This window comes from Echiichthys vipera, assembly GCF_963691815.1.
Source record: "Echiichthys vipera genome assembly, chromosome: 9".
In the NCBI taxonomy this organism is placed as follows: Eukaryota; Metazoa; Chordata; class Actinopteri; order Perciformes; family Trachinidae; genus Echiichthys; species Echiichthys vipera.
In genome coordinates this window covers 22,478,938-22,501,530 of record NC_139834.1, presented here as the reverse complement: position 1 = coordinate 22,501,530, position 22,593 = coordinate 22,478,938, and the positions used below count along the sequence as shown (strand labels likewise).

General features: G+C 42.4%; 3 protein-coding genes across 3 annotated transcripts; all 3 read right to left on the bottom strand.

Annotated features, from left to right (window-relative positions):
* Positions 1–1,067: 1,067 nt before the first annotated feature.
* On the bottom strand, positions 1,068–5,338 carry LOC310952080 (uncharacterized protein; the record flags this gene model as incomplete). Its single annotated transcript, XM_083920566.1, has 8 exons — positions 5,218–5,338; positions 4,937–5,052; positions 4,661–4,761; positions 3,442–3,522; positions 2,680–2,827; positions 2,154–2,233; positions 1,964–2,057; positions 1,068–1,477 (listed from the first exon to the last, which is right to left on the bottom strand). Exons 2-8 carry the CDS (start codon positions 5,046–5,048, stop codon positions 1,068–1,070), a joined length of 1,026 nt encoding a protein of 341 aa, XP_083776692.1. The 5' UTR covers positions 5,049–5,052; positions 5,218–5,338.
* Positions 5,339–6,040: 702 nt separating this feature from the next.
* On the bottom strand, positions 6,041–12,918 carry nsun5 (NOP2/Sun RNA methyltransferase 5). The gene is made up of 4 exons (XM_083920145.1): positions 11,814–12,918; positions 10,105–10,315; positions 9,212–9,376; positions 6,041–6,960 (listed from the first exon to the last, which is right to left on the bottom strand). The coding sequence occupies exons 1-4, from the start codon at positions 12,736–12,738 to the stop codon at positions 6,153–6,155; spliced, it is 2,109 nt and encodes a 702-aa protein (XP_083776271.1). The 5' UTR covers positions 12,739–12,918; the 3' UTR covers positions 6,041–6,152.
* A 500-nt stretch (positions 12,919–13,418) lies between these two features.
* mybl2a (v-myb avian myeloblastosis viral oncogene homolog-like 2a) lies at positions 13,419–22,270 on the bottom strand. Its single transcript, XM_083920143.1, has 11 exons — positions 22,177–22,270; positions 21,797–21,868; positions 21,458–21,550; positions 21,126–21,346; positions 19,644–19,764; positions 19,071–19,124; positions 18,610–18,833; positions 17,653–18,355; positions 16,913–17,155; positions 16,083–16,283; positions 13,419–15,226 (listed from the first exon to the last, which is right to left on the bottom strand). The coding sequence occupies exons 1-11, from the start codon at positions 22,246–22,248 to the stop codon at positions 14,630–14,632; spliced, it is 2,601 nt and encodes an 866-aa protein (XP_083776269.1). The 5' UTR covers positions 22,249–22,270; the 3' UTR covers positions 13,419–14,629.
* Between the last annotated feature and the right edge of the window lie 323 nt (positions 22,271–22,593).

Here is a 22,593-nt window from a genome sequence, read left to right as displayed (position 1 = left end):
GTGTGTGTGTGTGTGTGTGTGTGTGTGTGTGTGTGTGTGTGTGTGTGTGTGTGTGTGTGTGTGTGTGTGTGTGTGTGTGTGTGTGTACTTTGATGCTTTCTCATCATCTGTAGGTCCAGACAGTGCTACAGGGTTCCCCACTTCCTTCCACTTCATTGAGCCCCCGCCCCCCCGATACACACACACGCTCACAATCTACCTCATGGCCAGTTTCTCAGACACAAAGGAATAATAATGTACAGTACATTGTCTCATTACCTCATTTTAAAGGATTTAAAGGATGATTACATCATTTACATCTAAATTAAAAAGTATATCTGCTGCTGAAACATATTGGAACCAAACCAATACTGAGAGAATACAGTGGTGACAGGAATTTAATTTCTGACGCTCAAATCATTGGAAAATTTCAAATGTAACAGCAACATGACCCGCTTAATCCAGCATAATCCACATACCTCACAGAACAGTTCTTTGGTCACTATCTGTGTGGCTAAATACCACAAGAGTTCAGTGAGAAAATGTTTTTGTTTTTTTCTTTTATTCAGGTTAAATGATCCTTTAATATGTAAAAACAAGGAAAACAGCAAATATGATCTTAACTGGTATTATTTATCTTTACATTCAACTTGAACATTTATTAAAAAAAAGACACAATGAGACGCCATATTATGTACACAATTAAAGCAAAGCATTAAAGCTTAAAATTATACTTTAGACACTGAACTTTCTCTTAATTCTGTAACTGAAAGACTTAAATGAAAACACTGATTACTGTGTTTTAAACCTGAGAGAAGCTTCTCTCCCACATCAAAATGGCTCTTAAGCAGTGTAAGCATGTGCTGGAGGAGAAAAGTCTGTTTAACGGCATCAAATATTCAGCGAACTACATTTCATATGAGGCAAAAAAACTTCATTGGAACTGAACTGATTTTCATCCGCAGTTGCATCTAACTCTTTTCCACTGTGGGAGTGTTGTACGTGAGATGTTTCTCCTCTAGCTTTCATCCCCATCCGTCCTCACCCCATCTGTCACACCCAGTCAGTCAGTCCCACCCCCTCCCCCTTTAGCTCCTGTACTCATCCCCGCAGTCCCCGAAAAGCTTCATGAGGTCCCTGGAGCGTCGTGTCACTGCTTCGATGGCGTCGAGATCTTCCGCCGCCAGCCTCAGGTCGGAGCTGCAGCTACGCAGGCTGTCACTGATGTGTTGCCCCGCCCCTGCGACGCCTAGCCGACAGCCCACAATGACCCCACCCACTGCAGGGCGGTCCAACACGTAACGTGTTGCCACGCTGGCCACTGAGCAGTCGTGTCTCCTGGCAGCTGTCTCCAAGGCGACGAGGAGGTCCTGGAAAAGTCTCCAGCCACCCCAAGAGTCGATCATGTTCTTGTACTTAGAGAGGGAGGCGGTGTACAGCTCAGCCCTGGAATTCGGCTCCGTCTTCCCCAGATAACGCTCTGAGAGTAGACCGCCAGCTAAGAGAGGACAGTGATGGAGGAGAAAGGCAGACGAAGGAGTTCAAAGAGTCAGCGAGGAGGAGGAAAGAAAGGAGTGAAAGGAGAAGAGGGAGGAAGCGGCAGGAAAAAAGGGATGGAGGAAGGGAATAGATGAGAGGGAGAAGAGCAGAGAGGAGGAAGTAGAGAAAAAACAAGACCATTGAGGTCAGGAGGAGGATAGGATGCAGATAGAGAGGGAGAGTAGAGAAGGAGTAACGATGATAGAGGCGGAGGGAAGAGGAGAGAGGATGTGTCGTCACGTGACTGACTCCATTTTAGAAACCCACCATTTTGCATCTTTACCTCGTGATGGTAAATGTGCTGCTTACATCATTAAACGTGAAGTAAACCTTATTCTTTGAAAATGCTCTAGTGGAGTGATTTCCATGTATGTAAGTAAATGCAGATGATAAAAACATTCATATATATTTAAATAGATTTAAATAGTAATGTGTTGCATCTCACCCAGAGTGCCATAAGTGAGGAGCTGTATGTTGTTGGCCAGACAGAACTGCTCCATCTTGGCTGCAGGTCGCTGGTCAATCAAAGAGTACTGAACCTGCGTGACACACACACATTAAACACAAGGTTCACAGATGCACTCGAGGAGAGAGTCTGATGGAGTTTTGGACCGACACGCAAGTGGAAGTGTCACCTGGTTGCTTGAGATGCGGATGCCTCTGTTGGTGATCTCCTCCAGTCTTTGTGTGTCAAAGTTAGTGAGGGCGAGCTCTCCTGAGGAATTAACAAGAAAATTAAAAATGTGTGAGGCATTATGAGGAGCAAAATACGACAAAGGAGGCCCCGAACTGTTGCAAATTAATGTTTTTCTATTTTTATGTACACTTAATACAACATCCCAACTTCATTGGAAGTGAGGTTTGCACTAAGTGGACCTTGTGCTAAGATTGATAATGACTCCAAAAGCTCATGAAGCCCATGAGATTCAGTTAAATTCGCTGGTAAAATAAGATTAACTCAAGGTCCACTTACTAGATTTTTCCAAATCGCCATTTCCACGTCACAAATTTACATTAAATGCAACCTATAAAACACAAATATATTTACAAACATACTGTATGTACCAATACTGATATACCTGTGATATCGACCTGCTCATTGAGTCTTATATTTATTCCTGTGTACATGTTTAGTATGTATGTGTAGCTCTGTGTACGTACGTATAAGCCCCTCCTGCTGCAGGTCAGACAGGTGTCCCAGTGCGTCCAGGTATCTTTTGTCTGAGTAGTCCCACCAGTGGAACTGAACACAGTCCAGACTGTCCACCTGCATACGGGTCATGGAGCGCTGCAGGGCCTTCACCACCACCTGCACACACAGAGGGACACCTCAGTGCTTGTGTCTACTGTCAACAGTGAAAATAAAGAAATGAAACCCATCTAATGAACAGGAACTTTAACAGTTGTAAAATGCAATTGACGGTGCTCCCTGGTCGACAAAGGATGACTAGTTAGGTATACCTGCACTGAAATTTATGGTGCCATTTACACGGATACCAATATATCTGCATTACGTCAATAAGTGCTAATATATCGGTCCAATACCTGTGAATCTAACAACCATTAAACATGAAAATAAAAAAACAACAAAGAAAGCTTGGATAAAAACATGAAAATAAGCATAAACATATCTTTACAAATAACATAACACCACAAGTAACATCTGATTACTTGTGATGTGATTTGTTTTCACAGTAAAGACCTCATAAAACAGGAAGTAGAGTGGATCATTAAAGGGGACTCAACACCAACACATCTCATGAGCATGTTCTATGCAGCTCTACATTTGTTAAGTCGACTAGTGAAGCTGATGCCCTGGTTCTTTATAAAGATACACTGCTGCTGCTCTCTGGTGGACAAAACTGTCTTCACTGTAAAACACGGCAGACTGAGTTCCAGCGTCACTCTCGTCTTGCAGCTCACCTTGCGGTCCATTGGTCCTGGTCTTGGCACGTATTTGGTCAGACCCTGTAGAGCCGGGATGCCATTCCCAGACGATTTGCACTTTTACAGATCAGACAAAGAGTCGTTAAAATTATGATTACATCTTCAAACATTTGACTTAAATTAGGTATTGTTTCTGTAGCTTGCACATATATATTATAATTGATTATTACTATGCTAAATATCTTGCAAATTACTAAACACTGCATAATAGTTTTTTACTGTTTTGTACTTGTAAAAATATTGTACAGCAACTCATTTAAAAAGATGCAGTCTGTTGATTAGTTAGTTGTAAGAGTAATAAAGAGTCTAAAAAGCATGTGTAAAGATGTCATATATGAAACAGAGAGAAAAGCTGGTTGAAAGAGCTCTCCGTCTATCTGCACGTTATTCCAGGTGAATGGCTGAGAACATGGTCGATACCATTAGACTGTCACAGCACATCTGTCACTGAAACTCTCTGAGCCACGCTGGGACCTCTGTGTGTGTGTGTTTGTGCGTGTGTCTGTGTGTCTGTGTCTGTGTCTGTGTCTGTGTCTGTGTGTGTGTGTGTGTGTGTGTGTGTGTGTGTGTGTGTGTGTGTGTGTGTGTGTGTGTGTGTGTGTGTGTGCATACGTGTGTCTGTACAAAAAGTCAGAGATAGCATTAGCTACTCTTCATGCTTCTGTGAATGCTTGATTGTGTGGATGCAGTTTGAGAGCATTTCTTTATAAGAGTATTCTCAGCTGTGAAGAACACCGACACTAACAGCTGGATGACAAATCAATAATCAGTCAGGACTGAGCTCACAGTATAAATGACAACTGTGTCCATCCCACCTCAATAAAACTGTATTCAGTATTGCATTTCCTTTGAATGCTGTCAGTTTACTATTTTTGAGGCACTTTTTCTTCCACAAGCAGCCTGTTTTCCCTCTGAATCTGTCTAATTCAAATTATTCTTTAAACTTTAGAAACTACAGTAAGCCCCAGCCCCCCCAACAATGAGGTTCATTTTGAAATCCTCACAAACTGAATAACTTGATTCAAAGTACACGTGATTATTATTGTACTATTCTCATCTTTATCAAATTATCAGCCCTTAAAATAATGTAATTGTAATGAAGGAAATTGAACGAAATAGCAAGTAAGACAGTGTGCTTAATTTATGTGTGTGTGTGTGTGTGTGTGCGCGCGCGCGCGCGCTTGCGTGCGTTTACCTGACTGTTGAACTGTCCAAATATTTCCTCTGCAGGCCCATAAATGTCTGCCATGTCAAATGTGGTCAGACCAGCATCTACATAGGCCTGCATGGCTTCAACTGGAGAGACAAGACAAGTAATTTAAAGCCCAAGATAATTTTGAAGGTCTATCCACTACTTCCTTGCCGTGCTTTAACTTTTCTAAGCTGACAAACAACGGTTTGACAGTATAAGTGACCAGAGTTTCCAAAGTATCTGTATCCTTTGTACTTTTTTTTGTTTGTTTGTTTTTACCTGCTTTGGCATTATCCACTGCCCCATGCGCCCCGGACACCTGCCACATCCCGTTGAGCACCCTGCAGATCTCCAGACCTCCGGACAGTCTCACTCTGGGCACCGGGGACATCCTGCTGGGAGAACCGGAGGAGAAGCTGCTTCAAAACAAATGCCTTTCTTCACCGCTAGATAATTGTCTTCAGTGTCGCGTCACAGTCAGTTAACTTCATGCATAAAAAAACGTTTGTTACTGCGAGATGTAAACCTTAAAATCAGCTAAATCGATAGAAGTTACTTACTTTATATTTTCCGAAAACAAGGCGGACCCGAACAAGCTCACAGCAACGAACTGTTACAAAACACTTTGCATAAGTGAGTTATAAAAGCCACGAGTGTTTTAACCAATAGCTGACTCTGTTTATCCGGAAACCACCTTCTTCTTCTTCAGCGGGTTGGCTGCTGCTTTCCTGCCCCCTGCTGGATAGAAGAAGAAGAAGAAGTTCCTTTATTAATCACTCTATTATTATTTTTCATGTTACACACACACAGGCCTGAAATACACACACATGCACATATATACATGCAGTTAATGGAGAGATGTTAGAGCGAGGGGGCTGCCAGTGACCAGCATCCCGAGCAGTTGGGGGTTCGGTGCCTTGCTCAACAGCACCTCAGCAGTGCCCTGGAGATGAACTGGCACCTCTTAACGCTCTATTCATGGTCCACACATGGACTCAAACCATCAACCCTCTGGTTCCCAGCCAAGTCACCTATGGACTGAGCTACTGCCGCCCAAATACACAAATTGTCTCTGGAGAAACACAAAACCTGTTTGTGAAGCTCTTTGCATGAATGTCTGTTTGTTTTTGTTAGTTTTTTTATAAAGACACTTTGAGTTTCTTAAATACGCTATGTAAATACATACATATATAGGTCAACTATATATATGCAGTCTTTGACTATCACTGAAAGCCACGTTCGCTATTTCACGCACACCTTACGCCTTGTTTTTTTTGTTTTTTATCTTTGCTTTGATTGCTCTTGACATTGTTATAAAGGTCCATTGATTATTACCATTCTTTGCAGAAAATCTAGCAATAACAAAAGCCAGAGACGTTACATGGTGAAAAAAATAATCTTTACTTTTCTTTACGTTCCCCACATTAACAGAGCTCCCTACAAAAAGCATCCCCTCCAGTCAACATGCTGTAGCAGTCCCTTCTAAAATTTCTCATCACTCCACTGTTGCTGCCGTCTTCTTCTTCTTCTTCCTCTTCCTCTTCTTCTTGCCAGGTGTACCCTCGGCCTGTGCTGCTGCAGGTGTGGGTTTGTCCTCCGTCTCTGAAGCTTTAGACTCTTCTTCTGAAGCTGTAGGTCTTTTCTCGCAGGTGGAAGTGTTATTATTCTTCTTCTTCCTCTTCCTCTTCTTCTTGCCAGGTGTACCCTCGGCCTGTGCTGCTGCAGGTGTGGGTTTGTCCTCCGTCTCTGAAGCTTCAGACTCTTCTTCTGAAGCTGCGGGTCTTTTCTCGCAGGTGGAAGTGTTATTATTCTTCTTCTTCCTCTTCCTCTTCTTCTTGCCAGGTGTACCCTCGGCCTGTGCTGCTGCAGCAGTGGGTTTGTCCTCCGTCTCTGAAGCTTCAGACTCTTCTTCTGAAGCTGCAGGTCTTTTCTCGCAGGTGGAAGTGTTATTATTCTTCTTCTTCCTCTTCCTCTTCTTCTTGCCAGGTGTACCCTCGGCCTGTGCTGCTGCAGGTGTGGGTTTGTCCTCCGTCTCTGAAGCTTCAGACTCTTCTTCTGAAGCTGCGGGTCTTTTCCCGCAGGTGGAAGTGTTGAGTGTTGTCGCCTCTGGCTCTGGCTCTGGCTCTGGCTCCAGCTCTGGCTCCAGCTCTGGCTCCAGCACCTGCTCCGGCTCCAGCTCCGGCTCCGGCTCCGGCTCCGGCTCCAGCTCCGGCTCCGGCACCAGCTCCGGCTCCAGCACCGGCTCCAGCCCCGGCTCCAGCCCCGGCTCTGGCTCCAGCTCCAGCTCCGGCTCTGGCTCGTCACTGCGACACAACAGACAGCTGAAGTCAACCTCCTCTAATTTCAGGATTAAATGGTGGCTCATCTGAATTAAATGCTTCTCTAAAACGTTTAAAATTCCATTTAGTTTGTGCTCATAAAAGTTTGTGATATTTAATTGTAAGTAACAAAATGATGTGACTACAGTCATCAATTTATAACATCTCAACTTCAAGGAATTGTGAAAGAATCTAATCTACAGTGGGTACGGAAAGTATTCAGACCCCCTTAAATTTTTTACTCTTTGTTAAATTGCAGCCATGTGCTAAAATCATTTAAGTTCATTTTTTTCCTCAATAATGTACACACAGCACCCCATATTGACAGAAAAACACAGAATTGTAGACATTTTTACAGATTTATTAAAAAAGAAAAACTGAAATATCACATGGACATAAGTATTCAGACCCTTTGCTGTGACACTTGTATATTTACCTCAGGTACTGTCCATTTCTTCTGATCATCCATGAGATGGTTCTACACCTTCATTGGAGTCCAGCTATGTTTAATTCTAATGATTGGACTTGATTAAGGAAGCCACACACCTGTCTATATAAGACCTTACAGCTCACAGTGCATGTCAGAGCAGATGAGAATCATGAGGTCGACGGAACTGCCTGAAGAGCTCAGAGACAGAATTGTGGCAAGGCACAGATCTGGCCATGGATACAAAAAAAATTCTGCTGCACTTAAAGTTCCCAAGAGCACAGTGGCCTCCATAATCCTTAAATGGAAGACGTATGGGATGACAAAAACTCTTCCAAGAGCTGGCCGTCCAACCAAACTGAGCAATCGGGGGAGAAGAGCCTTGGTGAGAGAGGTAAAGAAGAACCCAAAGATCACAGTGGCTGAACTCCAGAGATGCAGTGAGGAGATGGGAGAAAGTTCAAGAAAGTCAACCATCACTGCAGCCCTCCACCAGTCAGGGCTTTATGGCAGAGTGGCCCGACGGAAGCCTCTCCTCAGAGTAAGACACATGAAAGCCTGCATAGAATTTGCCAAAAAACACATGAAGGACTCCCAGACTATGATAAATAAGATTCTCTGGTCTGATGAGACAAAGATAGAACTTTTTGGCCTTAATTCTAAGCGGTATGTGTGGAGAAAACCAGGCACCGCTCATCACCTGCCCAACACCATCCCTACAGTCAAGTGTGGTGGTGGGAGCATCATGCTGTGGGGGTGTTTTGCAGCTGCAGGGACAGGACGACTGGTTGCAATTGAAGGAAAGATGAATGCGGCCAAGTACAGAGATATCCTGTACGAAAACCTTTTCCAGAGTGCTATGGACCTCAGACTGGGCCGACGGTTCACCTTCCAACAAGACAATGACCCTAAGCACACAGCTAAAATGACGAAGGAGTGGCTTCGGAACAACTCTGTGACTGTTCTTGAATGGCCCAGCCAGAGCCCTGACTTGAACCCAATTGAGCATCTCTGGAGAGACCTCAAAATGGCTGTCCACCAACGTTCACCATCCAACCTGACAGAACTGGAGAGGATCTGCAAGGAGGAATGGCAGAGGATCCCCAAATCCAGGTGTGAAAAACTAGTTGCATCATTCCCAAGAAGACTCACGGCTGTATTAGCTCAAAAGGGTGCTTCCACTCAATACTGAGCAAAGGGTCTGAATACTTATGTCCATGTGATATTTCAGTTTTTCTTTTTTAATAAATCTGTAAAAATGTCTACAATTCTGTGTTTTTCTGTCAATATGGGGTGCTGTGTGTACATTAATGAGGAAAAAAATGAACTTAAATGATTTTAGCACATGGCTGCAATTTAACAAAGAGTAAAAAATTTAAGGGGGTCTGAATACTTTCCGTACCCACTGTATTATACTCAGAGATACTCACACTGAAGACCTGAAACATTTTATTTCAACAGTAACAATGTAACAAAATAAATGAGAAACATTTGCACAAAAGATACATTTAAATCTTTCTTTACAGATTCTCTATTAATTATTACATGATGGTGATTAGTAGAAAGTCAAAAAATACACCAAAAAAGGGCTAGCTTAATTAAGGTTTAATGTGAATTAATGATAATTTCCATTTTACAAATTAAAGGCACTAAATACGTCATCACTGTGACAAACTGGCGTGTTTATTGGATTGGATTGGATGTCCCTTGGAGTTACTAATTCTGTTATTACAATATCTTTAAATTATAAAAAGAGGATATACAACATCATTATATATGAATAACCTCATATGACACCCAAGTATTTACCTTATCTGAACCGCTGGCTCCTGCTTCTTATTCCCTGCATCGCTGTGCTTCTCCAGCAGAGCCACAAAGAAGCCGTGTGTGCGGGTCGTTGCGGTGCTGGCACGCAGACACTGAGTGAGCGGCTGCAGGCCTCGTTCAGGCCACTTGGGCAGCAGAGACACCAACCTAGAGGAGGAAACACAAATAGACTCAGGGAACAAGTTTCATCCTGAAGTCAGGAGCTGAGTGCTGATTTCATATCTTCAAATTGGTAAGAGAAGCACACACATCCCAAAAAATAAAGTTTTTGATACTTATATGATGGAAACGCCTCTTCAGTGTATATATATATATTTTTCTCTCTTTTATATCACATGATTTTATGATGGTCTTTACCTGATGCTTTCATCATGTGATATTTAACTTTCGTCTGATATTTTTATGTGCATTGCATGTCTTACATCTACACTTATCGTCTTAAAATGTTCCTCTCTAATGTTTTTAGTGGAAATAATTATGTATGAAGTCTTTATCTGCTTCTGCATTTAGGCATGCATGTAATTTCATCACTATGTACACAAGATATTTCCCTTTATACAGAACCCCTGTGCTTGTTCGCCTGATTGTGTCAGGTACAAGTGTCAGTACAGAGGTACGTCTCCATTTCTTCCTTTCATTTTAAGTCTGAGGAAGGACGGGTGCCTGAAACGTCACTGTCAATACATTTGTCGAGGAGCAGCTTCTGGTGTGCAGTTTTTATTTCTCTTTCATATCTTCAAACTGGCCCGGTGTCACTCGGAATTAGTGGCGTAGTGGAGGGGGAATACCACACTACATGACCCTGACAGATAAACTAAAAGAATACTGAGAAAGTCACATGCTTGTTTGAGTTCATGAAAGCGACCAGTTGCTACCTGAAGCCGGGGTTCTGCTGCAGACAGGCTGTTACGACCTCCTCGTTCTCCTGGCTGTGGACGGAGCAGGTGGAGTAAACCAGGCGCTTCAGGCGAGGGAACTTGAGGCCGTGATTCAGGCACCGCAGCTGGAAAGACGCCAAGGAGGCCAGACGAGCCTGAACCTTCTCCTGGTCAGCAGAGGACTCATCGTCCCGGAGACACACCATACCTAAATTCAAATAATAAAATAAAAGTTGTGAGCAACATTAATAGGGGGATATTCAAAAAGAACAACCAATACGACTGTGCTGATGAGAAATAATATTATTGTAAACAACATTATGGTTGAAGTGAAAGCTCGACAAAGATGACTTGTAACTACTCCGTCTGCAGTCAAATGTCCCGAGAGTAATATGTAAATCATTGTATGACACTGTTCATGTTTTAAGGCTGATACAAGAATGTGAACGCACATTTTTTTTTCAACTGTTGCAGCCGGACACAGAGGAGCCCATTTATCTAAAGTCCGGTACTTTTGTCTCAAACTAGGGGTCACGACCCTCTAGAGCAGGGGTGTCAACCTCAGGCCCGTGGGCCAAATCTGGCCCGCAGTGTAATTATATTTGGCCCCCAAGATCATATCAAAGTTCTCTGAGAGCTGGCCCGCGAGTATAAAGCACATACACGTCTACTTTTCTGTTAACAAACATGAGCATTCATGATACCAGTCTCTTCGGACAAACTTAATCCACCCCTCCCCAAAAACGACCAAAAGAAAGATGGAAAACAGGAGCTTTCAACCCAGGTGGGAGGCAGATTATCTGTTTATGAAGGTAAAGAGCTGTTTGTCTCGTCTGCAGAGCCACCGTGGCTGTAACCAAAGAATAAAACATAAGAAACACGACGACAAGTAGAAGGACCTGCACTGAAAAGGTTCAACATTACACATCTGGAGAGAAGGGAAAACATGCACATTTGCAGTCTTTTTTTTGTTTGTTTGTTTGATTTTGTAGATATTGAGTTAGGCCCCCAACTTTGTCCCAGTTTTTAAATTTGGCCCACTGTGAATTTGAGTTTGACACCCCTGCTCTAAAGGGCCACAAGATAAATCTGAGAATATTAATGGGCGAGAAAAAAGATTAAACCGTTAGAAGCTCTGTTACACAAACCTGTTTTTTCTTATCTTTGATTTTTTTTGAGAAATATCAGGGACCAGGTGAGAAGCTTTTTTTAGCCTTTAAAAGATCAGGAACCACTGGTATATTAAATGTTATAATATTGTAATTTCTTAATCTGTAAAGTAACGAGGAACTATAGTGGTCAAATATATGTAGAGATAAAGAGATTTTCCTCTGAAATGTAGTGGAGTAGAAGTATTAGTACAAATGAGAACATTCACCGGCCTAGTTAAGTGCGCGTACCTCACCATTTTACTTAAAGACAATTCCAGTACAGTTGACTCCGTTTTTGACCTAATGACCCTGGCTGGGAGGATTTAAGCAGACGGTGATGTTAATGGAAGGATAGCCATGCACAGTCAGACCCATCTGCACAGTGCTGTGTCAGCAGATGCAGCTGTCTGATTGCTTGAGATAAGATTGTGAGCATCATATGATTGTACGATGTCTGATTCATGTGACTATGTTCCACAGGCTCACTGGGATGTCAAGAGCTCAGGGGTGCACCTGTAAAGACAGGTATGGTAAAGGAATAACTTAATACTCCACCTGATCCGCTGCAGGATGGATCCAGCAGGATGTACTCAACATCTTTAAACTGCGGGCTGTCAGGGTCCACCTTCAGGAAGTCCTGGTTGGCCAGCTGCTGACAGGTGACCCCAGCTCGTAGCAGGAGAGTCGACATGGTGGCCAGACGCTTGGCATCCAAATCGAAGGCGAACAGCTTGCCCTTGTTCTTAATGATGGCTGCCAGGTGGCTGGTTTTGTTGCCGGGGGCGGCGCAGGCGTCAATGAGTTGGCTGCCAGGCGGGGGGTTGAGGAGGTAGGCAGGGAGGCAGCTGGCTTTGTCCTGCAGAATAATGTGACCAGCCTTGTACAGGAAGTGGTCATGGAAGTCAGTTTTAGGGTGGAAGACCAGCAGCTCTGGTAGATGCAGGTCCTTCACAAAGTGTTTCTTCCTCAGGGTCAAGTCATCCAGGCTGGAGGCTTGTCCCAGGTAGGAGAAACCCTCCCTCTTCAGATAGTCCACAGTATCCTCCACGGTGGTCTTCAGGATGTTCACACGCACATATCTGGGCAGCTGGATCCCGACCTGCTGCTGGACGCTGGCCGGGAGCAGGTCCTCATTCTTGCTGACTTTCTGCTTCACCTTGATGCGGGCCAGCGCCGCCTGCAGTCTGGGGCGATGCTTCATCATCGTGGTTTTGAAGTTGCCGCCGCACTTGAGCCCCTTGCCGATCAGCAGTTCGTACACCAGCACTTTGGCCAGGTGGATCCTCAGCTTGGTCTGTTTGAGCAGCTTGGTGGACTCGATGATCTCCTGCAGGACGGAGGTATACTTCTGGGTCTCACAAACCAGAGCGAACAGCTGCTTGATGTTCGCAAATTTGCTGTCGAAAACCAGAGTTTTCACAGCGCCCTGCTTGTTCTCGGATTTCTCCAGGATCTCTGCGGCTTTCATGTACAGAGCCATGGCGAAAATGACCTTTTAGCGAGCGAGCCAGCGAGACTGCTGCGCTACTTTACCGGCTACTTGTTCTGACAACTGGCCCGACACGTTCCTCGACCTGTCGGAGCTTCTTCTTCTCCGATTGTTTTTGTTTTTCTCGTTCACGTTTTAGAAAAGCATCTTCGTGATTACCTTCCCTCCATGTTGCACATGGCAGAGGGAGGGCCGTGACACCGGAAGTACTAGCTGAAGCACTGTTTTCGTCTGACGTAGGAGGTCTGTCCAGCCAATCAGCGAAACTCTAACACTGAACGATATTAGAGCACTTTATTATCTTGTCACTATGATTACCCATGAAATACAGCTTATATAAAAGTTTAGTTAAAATTCCTGAACATTAGTGAAGTGTTTGAATGTACATTTAAGTCCAGTCTCACATTTGTTCTTGGTATTAAACTAGTTCAGACTTTGATAGGTGGTTTCTTCCCCATCCTTTCAGTGTGGAGTGCTCTGGATAAATTGATAAGTTGGTTATAATATATCATATATTTTAACCCAGATAGTGGTCGTAGAAAACACAGAAGTGGAAGTGAAAACTGTGGGCCACAGGTACAGGAAACTGTAGAGGAAGTAGTTTAATTCTTTAATGAGAGTTCATTCTCTGGCTATTTCCTGGTAGAAGGAGACATATGAGGTCAAGTTCACACTGGTGTTTATTACCACAATATGAACAATCATCACTGCAATAAAATCAGTTAGCTATCATTCAATGTGAACTTTAGCTTGTCATTGGGCCTATTAACGTAAGATGCAGAATGACCTTCCCCATCAGACATTTCTATAAACAGCTGATCAAGACTCGTTGGAAAATAATACACTGTGACAACGTTAAGGCATCAGTTACCAATAGCAAATAAAAAAATATGAACCAATTGTAAAAGACTAAGAAAATAAACAAGAATTTACAAATTGCTGAAAAGGTGCGGCCTCTACTTCCATTGTGGAAAGTGACCCAGTACACAGTCCATCTGCACTTGTTGTACAGCAAACAAATAAATAACAAGAAAGGAAAAAAAAGATTAAAAAAAATTAAATGCATTCTCCATTTTTCCCCCCTTGAAAATATTAGTCACTCTGACCTTGTTGCTCTGGGTGCTGAATTGAAATGTACTCATACAGTGATTTACCTGCCAAAGAGTACAGCAAAAAATAACCCATTTCAGAATCAAGAGAACTAGGCTGATGTTAAAGCTGTGAAGTAGCCCTGTTACTGCTGATATATGGTAGCATCTTTCAAATTATTTCAGTACCATAGACGTATATGTGAGCTATGTAGCAGTAACACTACCCGTAGCAGTCATAGAGTCTGAAAACTTAAAATCCTACACATACGGCCTTTCACCACAGATGCTTAATTGACTTCGTCTGTGAGAAGTCAACGGCAGCACAAGGTCTTCAGAGAATAAGCGTTCTAATGGCATCCTAATTCATATCTTGGATTACATTTTTAGTGTTGAATTATGCTCCAACAAAACAAGCCTTTATTTTACATTGTTTAGGTGTGAAGTGAAGAGAGGAGCTGTCTTTCATTCTCAATCCACTATCCAATGAGAAAATGACAACTTGTGCTCTATGATAGCTGGTTGTCATTGTGCTGTATCTTGTCATTTCAACAAAGAGATATTCTGAGTAGATTTCCCTCATTTTCAATATACTTTATTATATTTTTCTGTTGTTGGATATTACCGCAGATTTGAAATGATGCTAAATTCAGTTAGTTTAATCCAATGTTTGAAGACATTTAAATTGAGAGGGATTGTGTCAATTGGGTGTGGAAGCAGAGTATGGAGAAGCAAATGTGGCCGTTACTTTGGGTAAAGGAGAGAATAAACGGACCCAATTGTCACTTAACCCGTCAGTGTTTTGCACCCCCGCTGGGCTTTTTAACAGTCTTTGTCTTTAAAGAGTTTTTGTATAGAAGCAGTCTTTCTGTGGTGTGAGGTGGCAGGCGGTTCATCTTGGCTCTTACAATGCACGCTGCAATCGGACACAGCCGGTCGAAGCCCCCTGAGCTGGCTGGGACCGCCAGCAGCGTCTTGGCGATGTCCTGGAGCAGGGGAAACCTTGTTGCAGATTTCCAGTACAACAGACTGGAGTTGCTTTCCCACAGTGGTTCTGATAGGTACACATCAAGCTCTGCCATCTTCTTGGTCTTTGCAGGTGGCTGGAGGAAATTAAAGATGGACTTGCGCTTGAGGTCGTTTCCGCTTACTCCGTCGCAGTTGTCATCTGAGCTGTTGCCAGATGCCTCCATCAGTGTGTTGTCTTGGCTCTCCTCTTCAACATCCTGCTCCTTTAACTCATTGCTTGTCTGGTTTTTATCTGCCTCTACAGAGGGAGATGCTGAGGGCTCCTTGCTTTCCAATATGGCTTCCACGATGGTGCGGGCCTGATACTTTGACGGGGGCGTTAGGAAACCGGTCTGGTCCTCCAGTTTGGCGTCAGAAAACGGCTGGAAAACAAAACATTCAAGCAGGGATGAGAGTTTTAATTCTGAGTGCAGACAAGTCATGAACACTGACACTGTTCATGACACTGTGATGGACTTTTCTGAAGGATTTGCTTGGCTTTAAAAATTCCTATGAGAAGTAAGCATACCTTGAATTATGCGTTTAGTCATCTAGGTCTGAGAATGTGTTATTGACTTACCACATTTTTTTCATATCATATAAAAATGAATGCCTTAAAGCGACAGTAGGTAAAAAGCAAAAAAAAAAAATGCATGGCTAGATTTTCTAGAGCCTGAAAACGGAGCCAAGATGAGATGCAGAAGTCTGTGTTACTATTATGTATTTTTTGCCTGACATCACCAGAAATAAACTGAATACCCCGGGTTTAAGTTTGTTGGTAAATGCAATATAATCATATTTCCTTCACAGATCGCATTTATTTTCTCCTGCATATACAGCATCTACAACAGTCCCTTATGGCCGGGGATCTCAAAGTTTTGATAACTTAGTGTCAATTTAGAGTGCATATCATTGAGTGCCGCACAGGTACAGGACATTCAATATCAGCCACTTTTACCATGAAGTCCTGCACACACACTCATCATCATCACTGAACTTACCTTTGTTGTTTGGCTTCTGTGTGAAACACCACATAGCTTGCCTGTGTTACACTTTTACAAACTTTTCACAAGATATGTTAAGGTTGACTGTGGTGCTCTTCACCCATGAACTTGTCGTAACATCTGTGATTGGTCCCATAATAACCACATATCTAATGCAGAACCGCCTCTTCCGATATCTCTTTTGCAAAGGCACCAAGTATGACACAACAGCAATGCTTGTGTCCTAATTCAATACCTGAAGTTTGATCCTGGGGTCGAGCACAGCAGCTAGTATCATGTCCTTCTGGTGAATCAGGTACTGGAAATGTGTGTGGAGGCCTGTGCGCAGGGCCTTGCTGAAGTAGGTGTAGTTTGTGACAAGGCTCTCCAAAGTCTTATCAAGGCCAATGAGGGAAGGTGTGATGAAAGAGATAGTCACTCCATTTCCTTGCAGGACCTGGGTTAGAAGAGTCACAAAGGAAATGATTTCACTTTATCTTCTACTAACAATACCACAATGCTTATAATTTTGTAATTACATATGTATATACATTATCTCTAAGTGGTTCACAAAGCAAAAATAAGTCTCCAATTGTGAACATTCAGGATCAATGTACAACTGACAAATTACAACATTAGTGTATTAATCACATTTGTTTGGCTTTGTTTAAATAATTCAGTGCCCGCATCAGAACAAATGTCTGCCAACAGCCTGTACTGTATTTATCACACACAAAAAAATCCAATAATAGAGTTTATATATTAAAGTGGCACAATGTGTGCTGACCAAAGCTAAAGTGCCTAATATTAAAACATGGCAATTTCAATGTCTACTTCTTGGAGTGATTACAATCCTGTTCATATTTCGTCTTAAGATGGTTAGCTCATTATTTGCCACAATAAATGTCAGGAAAAAGTAGCACAAGAAAAGCTGGATATACCAGTATAAATAGGAGAGGTTGGTGTCCAAAAGTCTCAGAACACGTTGAGGTTAAAAAAAAACATATCAAATAACATTACATTTTAAAATCCTATATGTGATCTTTGTAAAACACTATAATCTATGAAATTGACTTTCGCTTTTACCTGCAGGGCCTCCTCAAAGGGCTCAAGGACACCCAAGATGTCAAGCACTTGTTCTCTCTTGGCCATGACCAGAGGCGGGGCGCTGGCTGTGTCGTTAGCCTCTATGCGAGCCTGGGCTAGGAGAGTCATGATGGCGCTCCAGGCGGACTCCTGCACCATACGACGTAAAGATAGCATCATGGAGTTCCAGCGACAGTTACTGGAGGAAGGGTAGAGAGACACGTTGCACTCCCTCAACAAAACCTAAACAATAAAAATAAACAATATGGTCAAGAACAAACAATTTAGGGAAGAAAAATCTAATATTTTTGAATCAGTGTTGCCATTCATTTTCAGATAACGCTACAGCTCACAAAAAAAAAATAATTATAATTTAAATAATCAATACAACTCAGTCAGTGAACTTAGAAAAGGTTTGATAAAGATATTATTAAATTTCTTCTAAATAAAGTCTGGTGTGTGTCTGTACACGAGCAAAAAAAACAAGCACATCTCTCATTTCATGTGCAAGCTTTTTCATAATGTTCGAACTAATCTTCATGTTTCAGGACACTGAATTTGAAAGGTTTTATAATCACGGCCAAAGAGCACATAACTAAAACGAGACACTGGTGCTATTGCTAAATCTTTGGATGTAAAATCTCTAAAACCTGAAAAACAGATTTGCTGAGCCGAAATATGTACCTTTGCAAAAAGAATATAATACAGTGTATGCAAAAATCCGTTGGAATTTTTCCTACCTCACTCCAGTAGGGGCTGCCTCTAAAGAAAGCCACCACGTTGTGGACCTGCGAGAGTAGGTTTTCCACAACCCTAGAGTCCTTCAGTGCCTCCTTAATCACAAGTTGCAATGTGCGGGCAACACAGGTGGTCCTAGTCCCAATCTGTAGCTCTGAAAAGGGGGACTCCGTTTCTGACATGTGGTCTGACAGAAATGACACCATGTCATCTCCATCCGGCTCTCCCCTGTTGGATGAGCACATAATCTTGTAGTCGCAGAACAAACTGTTCCCAGCCAGAACTTCTTTGGCCTGGTTGACGAGGACGTAGCCGATGCTGTGAGGAAAGATGCCGTAACTAAGCAGCACACCTTCAAGCTCTTTGGCCACAGCGGTGCCGAGGTTTTTGTGGCTGAGGTGACGGAAGGCCACAATGGGGCGACGGATCTGCCAAGAATCGCTGACAAAGTGGAGCTGCACAATGACAATGGGCTCCTCCGCGGGATGGGATTGATCACCCGCCCAGAGGTCAAAGGTGACATGAATGGCGTTCTCACCACCTTTGGTTTTGGCAAGGCAGGCTTTAAGGTCACGGATGAGCTGAGGCTTGATGGTTCTCTCCACTTCATCATAGAGCTGTAGGCCCATGGCACGCTGGGATAATTTGCTGCATTCAGGGCTGATGGTATTCATGAATGACCTGAATCCTGCGCCTTCAACAAAACTGAGGAACAAAGTGAAGATACATGAGCATTATGCATTTTTAATCATGTACGTGAGTGAGTGAATGATCTAGACTGGTGATTGGATGTATATTATTTCCATTTGGTATGCAAACAGATTAGACCACAAGCCTTCTCCTGCAGTAATTCAAAGTCTGATGACACATATGACATCACCCAGGGAAAGTAGACCCATTAGGGGAATTTATGTGACCTTTAACAGACTTAAATAATAGCCACTAGCGCTACAAGTTACCTGAGTGGCAGCATGTCTTCAGCGATCATCCTCAGTGCTGCATTGGCAAACTTTTTCTGATCCACCGGCGCGGCTGCTGGTGCAGCGCCTGAATTAGAGCTTGGACTGGAACTCGAACTTGGAGGCAAGGAGGGACTCCTGGATGCTAAAGTGTTTGGAAGCAGAACGCCGATCTTCTGCTTGACTCTCTGACTCTCCTGCTTCTTTTCCTTCTCTGGCCCAACCTGCAGCAAAGCAAAGAGTAGGAGAGTTAAACCAAGCTTGCCAGCTGGGAACATCCCAAAAGAAAATATATCAACAAAGGATTTTTTTTTCTATGACAGGCTTGAATCAATGACTACTTCTAAAACTCAACAGTCAACTCTGCTGTTTGTTGTATTGCCTTTGAGTGTTTCTCCTTAGGTAAGGGTTACAAGCACACACAGCTAAGTCATAAAAGACAATCATCATAGCAGGCTTACCACTTTAGGAGTTACTGGTTCAGCATCCAATACAACGTCACACTTGAAGTCCACCTGTAACATAACATATAATGTGAATGTACAATACAGGGATTCATATCAGATTTGTTTCAGTAGTGCTGAAGACCTATTCTGGTTATTTACCCTTGCAGAACTGTTTTGCTTCATGTTTGTATTACGATGTGTGTTCTGGATTACATTAAACCTGAATCTGAATCATTTAATGTATGTTATGGAAACACTGTAATACTGTATTTGCTGCAAAATATTATAAATGGCAAAGCTTTTTTTTTCTTTCATAGTCTGACCAGTAGCCCACATAATGATTAGATAGTATATTAGTTGATTGATTTCATAAAATGTTGTTGTTTCTAAACTGTAACCAACAAACATTTTACCTGCTTTCCCTGTGATGAGTAGTCAACTAGCGTAATTGAATCTATTAACCATTTTTATTTAGATTTGGTTCAAATTTATTCAGAGATTTGTTGAGTAAAATAACATTTGTAAAAATGTGAAAGCTGAAAATGATAAGCTGTATACAGTGTGTGCTAAACCAAATAAGTACTGTACCTCTCCTTCCATAAATTGTTGAATATCAAGGAAAACGCTGTCAGCTTCGTCTTTGAGCAAGCCCAACTCTGCTTTACGTTTGATGGAGCAGTTCCAGTGATTTTTCACAGAATTGTCTGTCCTGCAAGAGGAATCAAAAAAGTACATTCAAATCTCTGTGTCATTTCTGGTTAAAACAGGCTGGTACATTGTTAGATTCACACCTTTATTTTAAGAATAAAAACTAAATAATGCATTTGACTGCCCGTCAGAAAAGGTAAATTTCCTGAAACTAACCAATGTGAGGATGATAGATTGTTTATGATTTCCACCTATTTTGCTTTTACCGCTTTGTAAAAAACTAAACAAACGGTCGAGAAATTGTTAACAAAAGGCGTGTGGTTGGATATGTAATTCTATTATTGGTCATTTAGTTGGCAGGTAATAGGACACCATTTTCTACCTGGATGTGGTATCATGTAGGGCTGCCCCGACCAAGGATTTTCTTGGTGGACCAGAGGTCGTCATTTAGAGCGATTAGTCGACTAATCAACGCATATATACCAAGTAGAGCCTCAGCAACTGAATAACATAATTCATTTTAATTTTACAAATGCACACAGCCGCGTGCTATAAAAATGCCACCTGTTAATGACACCGGCAAATTATTTCAGCTTCCAATTCTGAATGTGTCAGAAACAATCTGCAAGTAGACTGTCGGCATGTGCCGCCATGGGCAGGTAGCTAGGCTAACGTTACTTACATGTTTAAGGTGGTAGCTCATGTTCGTCTTGGACCATGTCTTTCCCGACACGATTGGCTATGAATTATTAACGGTCTAACCACAATGTACAGCCAAGGGAGCTACTGTGTTAAAAAAAAAAAACACTGACAGTGAGTGTCACAACTTTCTGTATCTGGCCCTCGAGCCTTCAGTCACATAGATTTTCACTTAATTTTGACAAGAAACGGCTCCAAATGTAGTAGGTTTTTTTTTTCTGCGACCAATCATCCAATGAAATTTTGGTCTGCTAATGATTTTTTTGGTAGACCAGTGCTTGGTCGACTATTTGAGGGTGTCCCTACTATCATGTTTTTTTTTTTAAATACATAATTGGTGCTTAAAATTTGTCGGGCTTTTATTTCTGAAAGTCAGTCAGTGTGTCAGTGTCAGAGCGGCGTAGCGGGCTCAAAGCCTGCCCGGATCGCTTGACAGATCCTGCGGGCATGGCAGCACATACTAAATCATTTTAGAATATGGGCATTTTTGAGGATAATACTCTGCCCCCAGACAATCTTATCACATAGGACTGCTGGCACTGATGAGAGGAGTGGAGGGGCCCATTGTCATTTTGGTGAATGGTAAACTTGTAGAGAAACAGTTAAAGCTAATGTTTTTTTTTATTTAACCCCTAAAAGAACTCTATTCCTGCGTTCACACCAACTCAAACCAACCGCAAGCGCTCCAGTTTTTGCACCCCCAATAACAGCGAAACGACCCACCTTCCAGGGAGCAGCTTGGCAATCTCAGCCCACCGGTTTCCCAGAACAGCATGGGCTTTGTAGATGACGAGGTCTTCTTCGTTGGTCCATGTGCTCTTTCTGACCACTGGGTCGAGGTGGTTGTGCCAGCGTTCACGGCACTGTTTCCCCATCCGTCCCTTCAGGTGCCTGGCAATCAAAGACCAGTGACTGGTGCCGTACTTGGCCACCAGCTCTACTATCTGTCCAGAGCAAATACATATGTTAACACAGGAGTGTAAAGTGAGATGGGTCAACGTTGACTACAAACTGTGTTTAAAAAGTCTGTATTAAATATTATGGATTTTTTTCACCTTTTCATCTTCCTCTTTGGACCAGTAGCCCTTGACTAAATCAGGATCCAGATGCTTTTTCCAGCGGTGCATACACTGTAATTCTGTCCGCCCCTGCAAAAGCAACAGATTGTAAGGTTGTTTTGAAGAAGAAGAAGAATTGTATTATCCAAGAGGAAAAGAATCAACCTAGAAAGACTTTCTGTTAGCATTCAGAGATTTGTATTTTGTATGTTTAACAATCTGACAGACACAATGTTGCAAGCCCTGTGACTCCCCTCTATTTTACTTTGAAAGTTTACATGGCTGATTCAGTTATTCTCTCTCACTCAAGTGATTTTGCTTCTGCTGAGTACTTACCGGTAAAAAACTGGCAATGGTTTTCCAATCTTTTTTCCCAAGGTTATTGATCAGGATTTTGAGATTTTCATCCTGCACACAAGAAGAAATCAGTTCAGATCCACTATAGTTTAATGTAAGCTTTTACAACATGTTATGATGTGCTCCTTACATTAGCTAACGAACCAACTGACCAATCAACAGCAACCTATGTGGCAAAATTTCTTAAGCATGAGTTTGCACCTGTGCCTCAGTTGGCGCTTCTTGGATGCAGCATTACATTTAAGTCATTGACTCTCCTGTAATGGATTACTGGAAAATGTGTTGCTCCAGAAAATACTGAATAATCAGATGAATGTCTTCAATACACCTATCAGGATCAAAGACTTCTTTCCACTCACCTCTTCCTGAGTCCATTTGACTTTACACTTGGCACCATCCTTCTTCTCTGCTGTGTCCGAATCAGTGTCCATGCACACATTACTATCGCATTCTTCTTCCATGCTGCAACCACACAGATATCCAATATTTCAAACATGCATTACTGGATTTCAACATATAGAAATGATTAAGAGTGAGACGAAAAACGACTTAATGATTGACATCTTAACATACAAAGTGTACACTGATGTGAACATATGACATGGTTGATATGGACTTTATAATGGTGATGTTGAGTTCAATGTTTTGGCTGTAGATGTAAGAACATGTCTGAAACCAATTCTAAGCTATCGCCATATAAAACAACAGCTAACATGTCACTGTCTTAATTGTGTTTAAATGTTCAAGTGCCCAAATTTGAAACACAATACAATGCC

Excerpts from the sequence above, each read along its gene's own strand:
- nsun5 (XM_083920145.1), bottom strand. The coding sequence starts at position 12,738 with ATGGCTCTGTACATGAAAGCCGCAGAGATCCTGGAGAAATCCGAGAAC. Across the intron at positions 10,316-11,813 it reads TCCATCCTGCAGCGGATCAG|GTATGGTGTGTCTCCGGGAC; the intron begins GTGGAGTATTAA and ends ATTTGAATTTAG. Across the intron at positions 9,377-10,104 it reads CAGCAGAACCCCGGCTTCAG|GTTGGTGTCTCTGCTGCCCA; the intron begins GTAGCAACTGGT and ends TTCCTCCTCTAG.
- mybl2a (XM_083920143.1), bottom strand. The coding sequence starts at position 22,248 with ATGGACACTGATTCGGACACAGCAGAGAAGAAGGATGGTGCCAAGTGT. Across the intron at positions 21,347-21,457 it reads CCAAAGAGGAAGATGAAAAG|ATAGTAGAGCTGGTGGCCAA; the intron begins GTGAAAAAAATC and ends TGCTCTGGACAG. Across the intron at positions 16,284-16,912 it reads CCTTTGAGGAGGCCCTGCAG|GTCCTGCAAGGAAATGGAGT; the intron begins GTAAAAGCGAAA and ends CTTCTAACCCAG.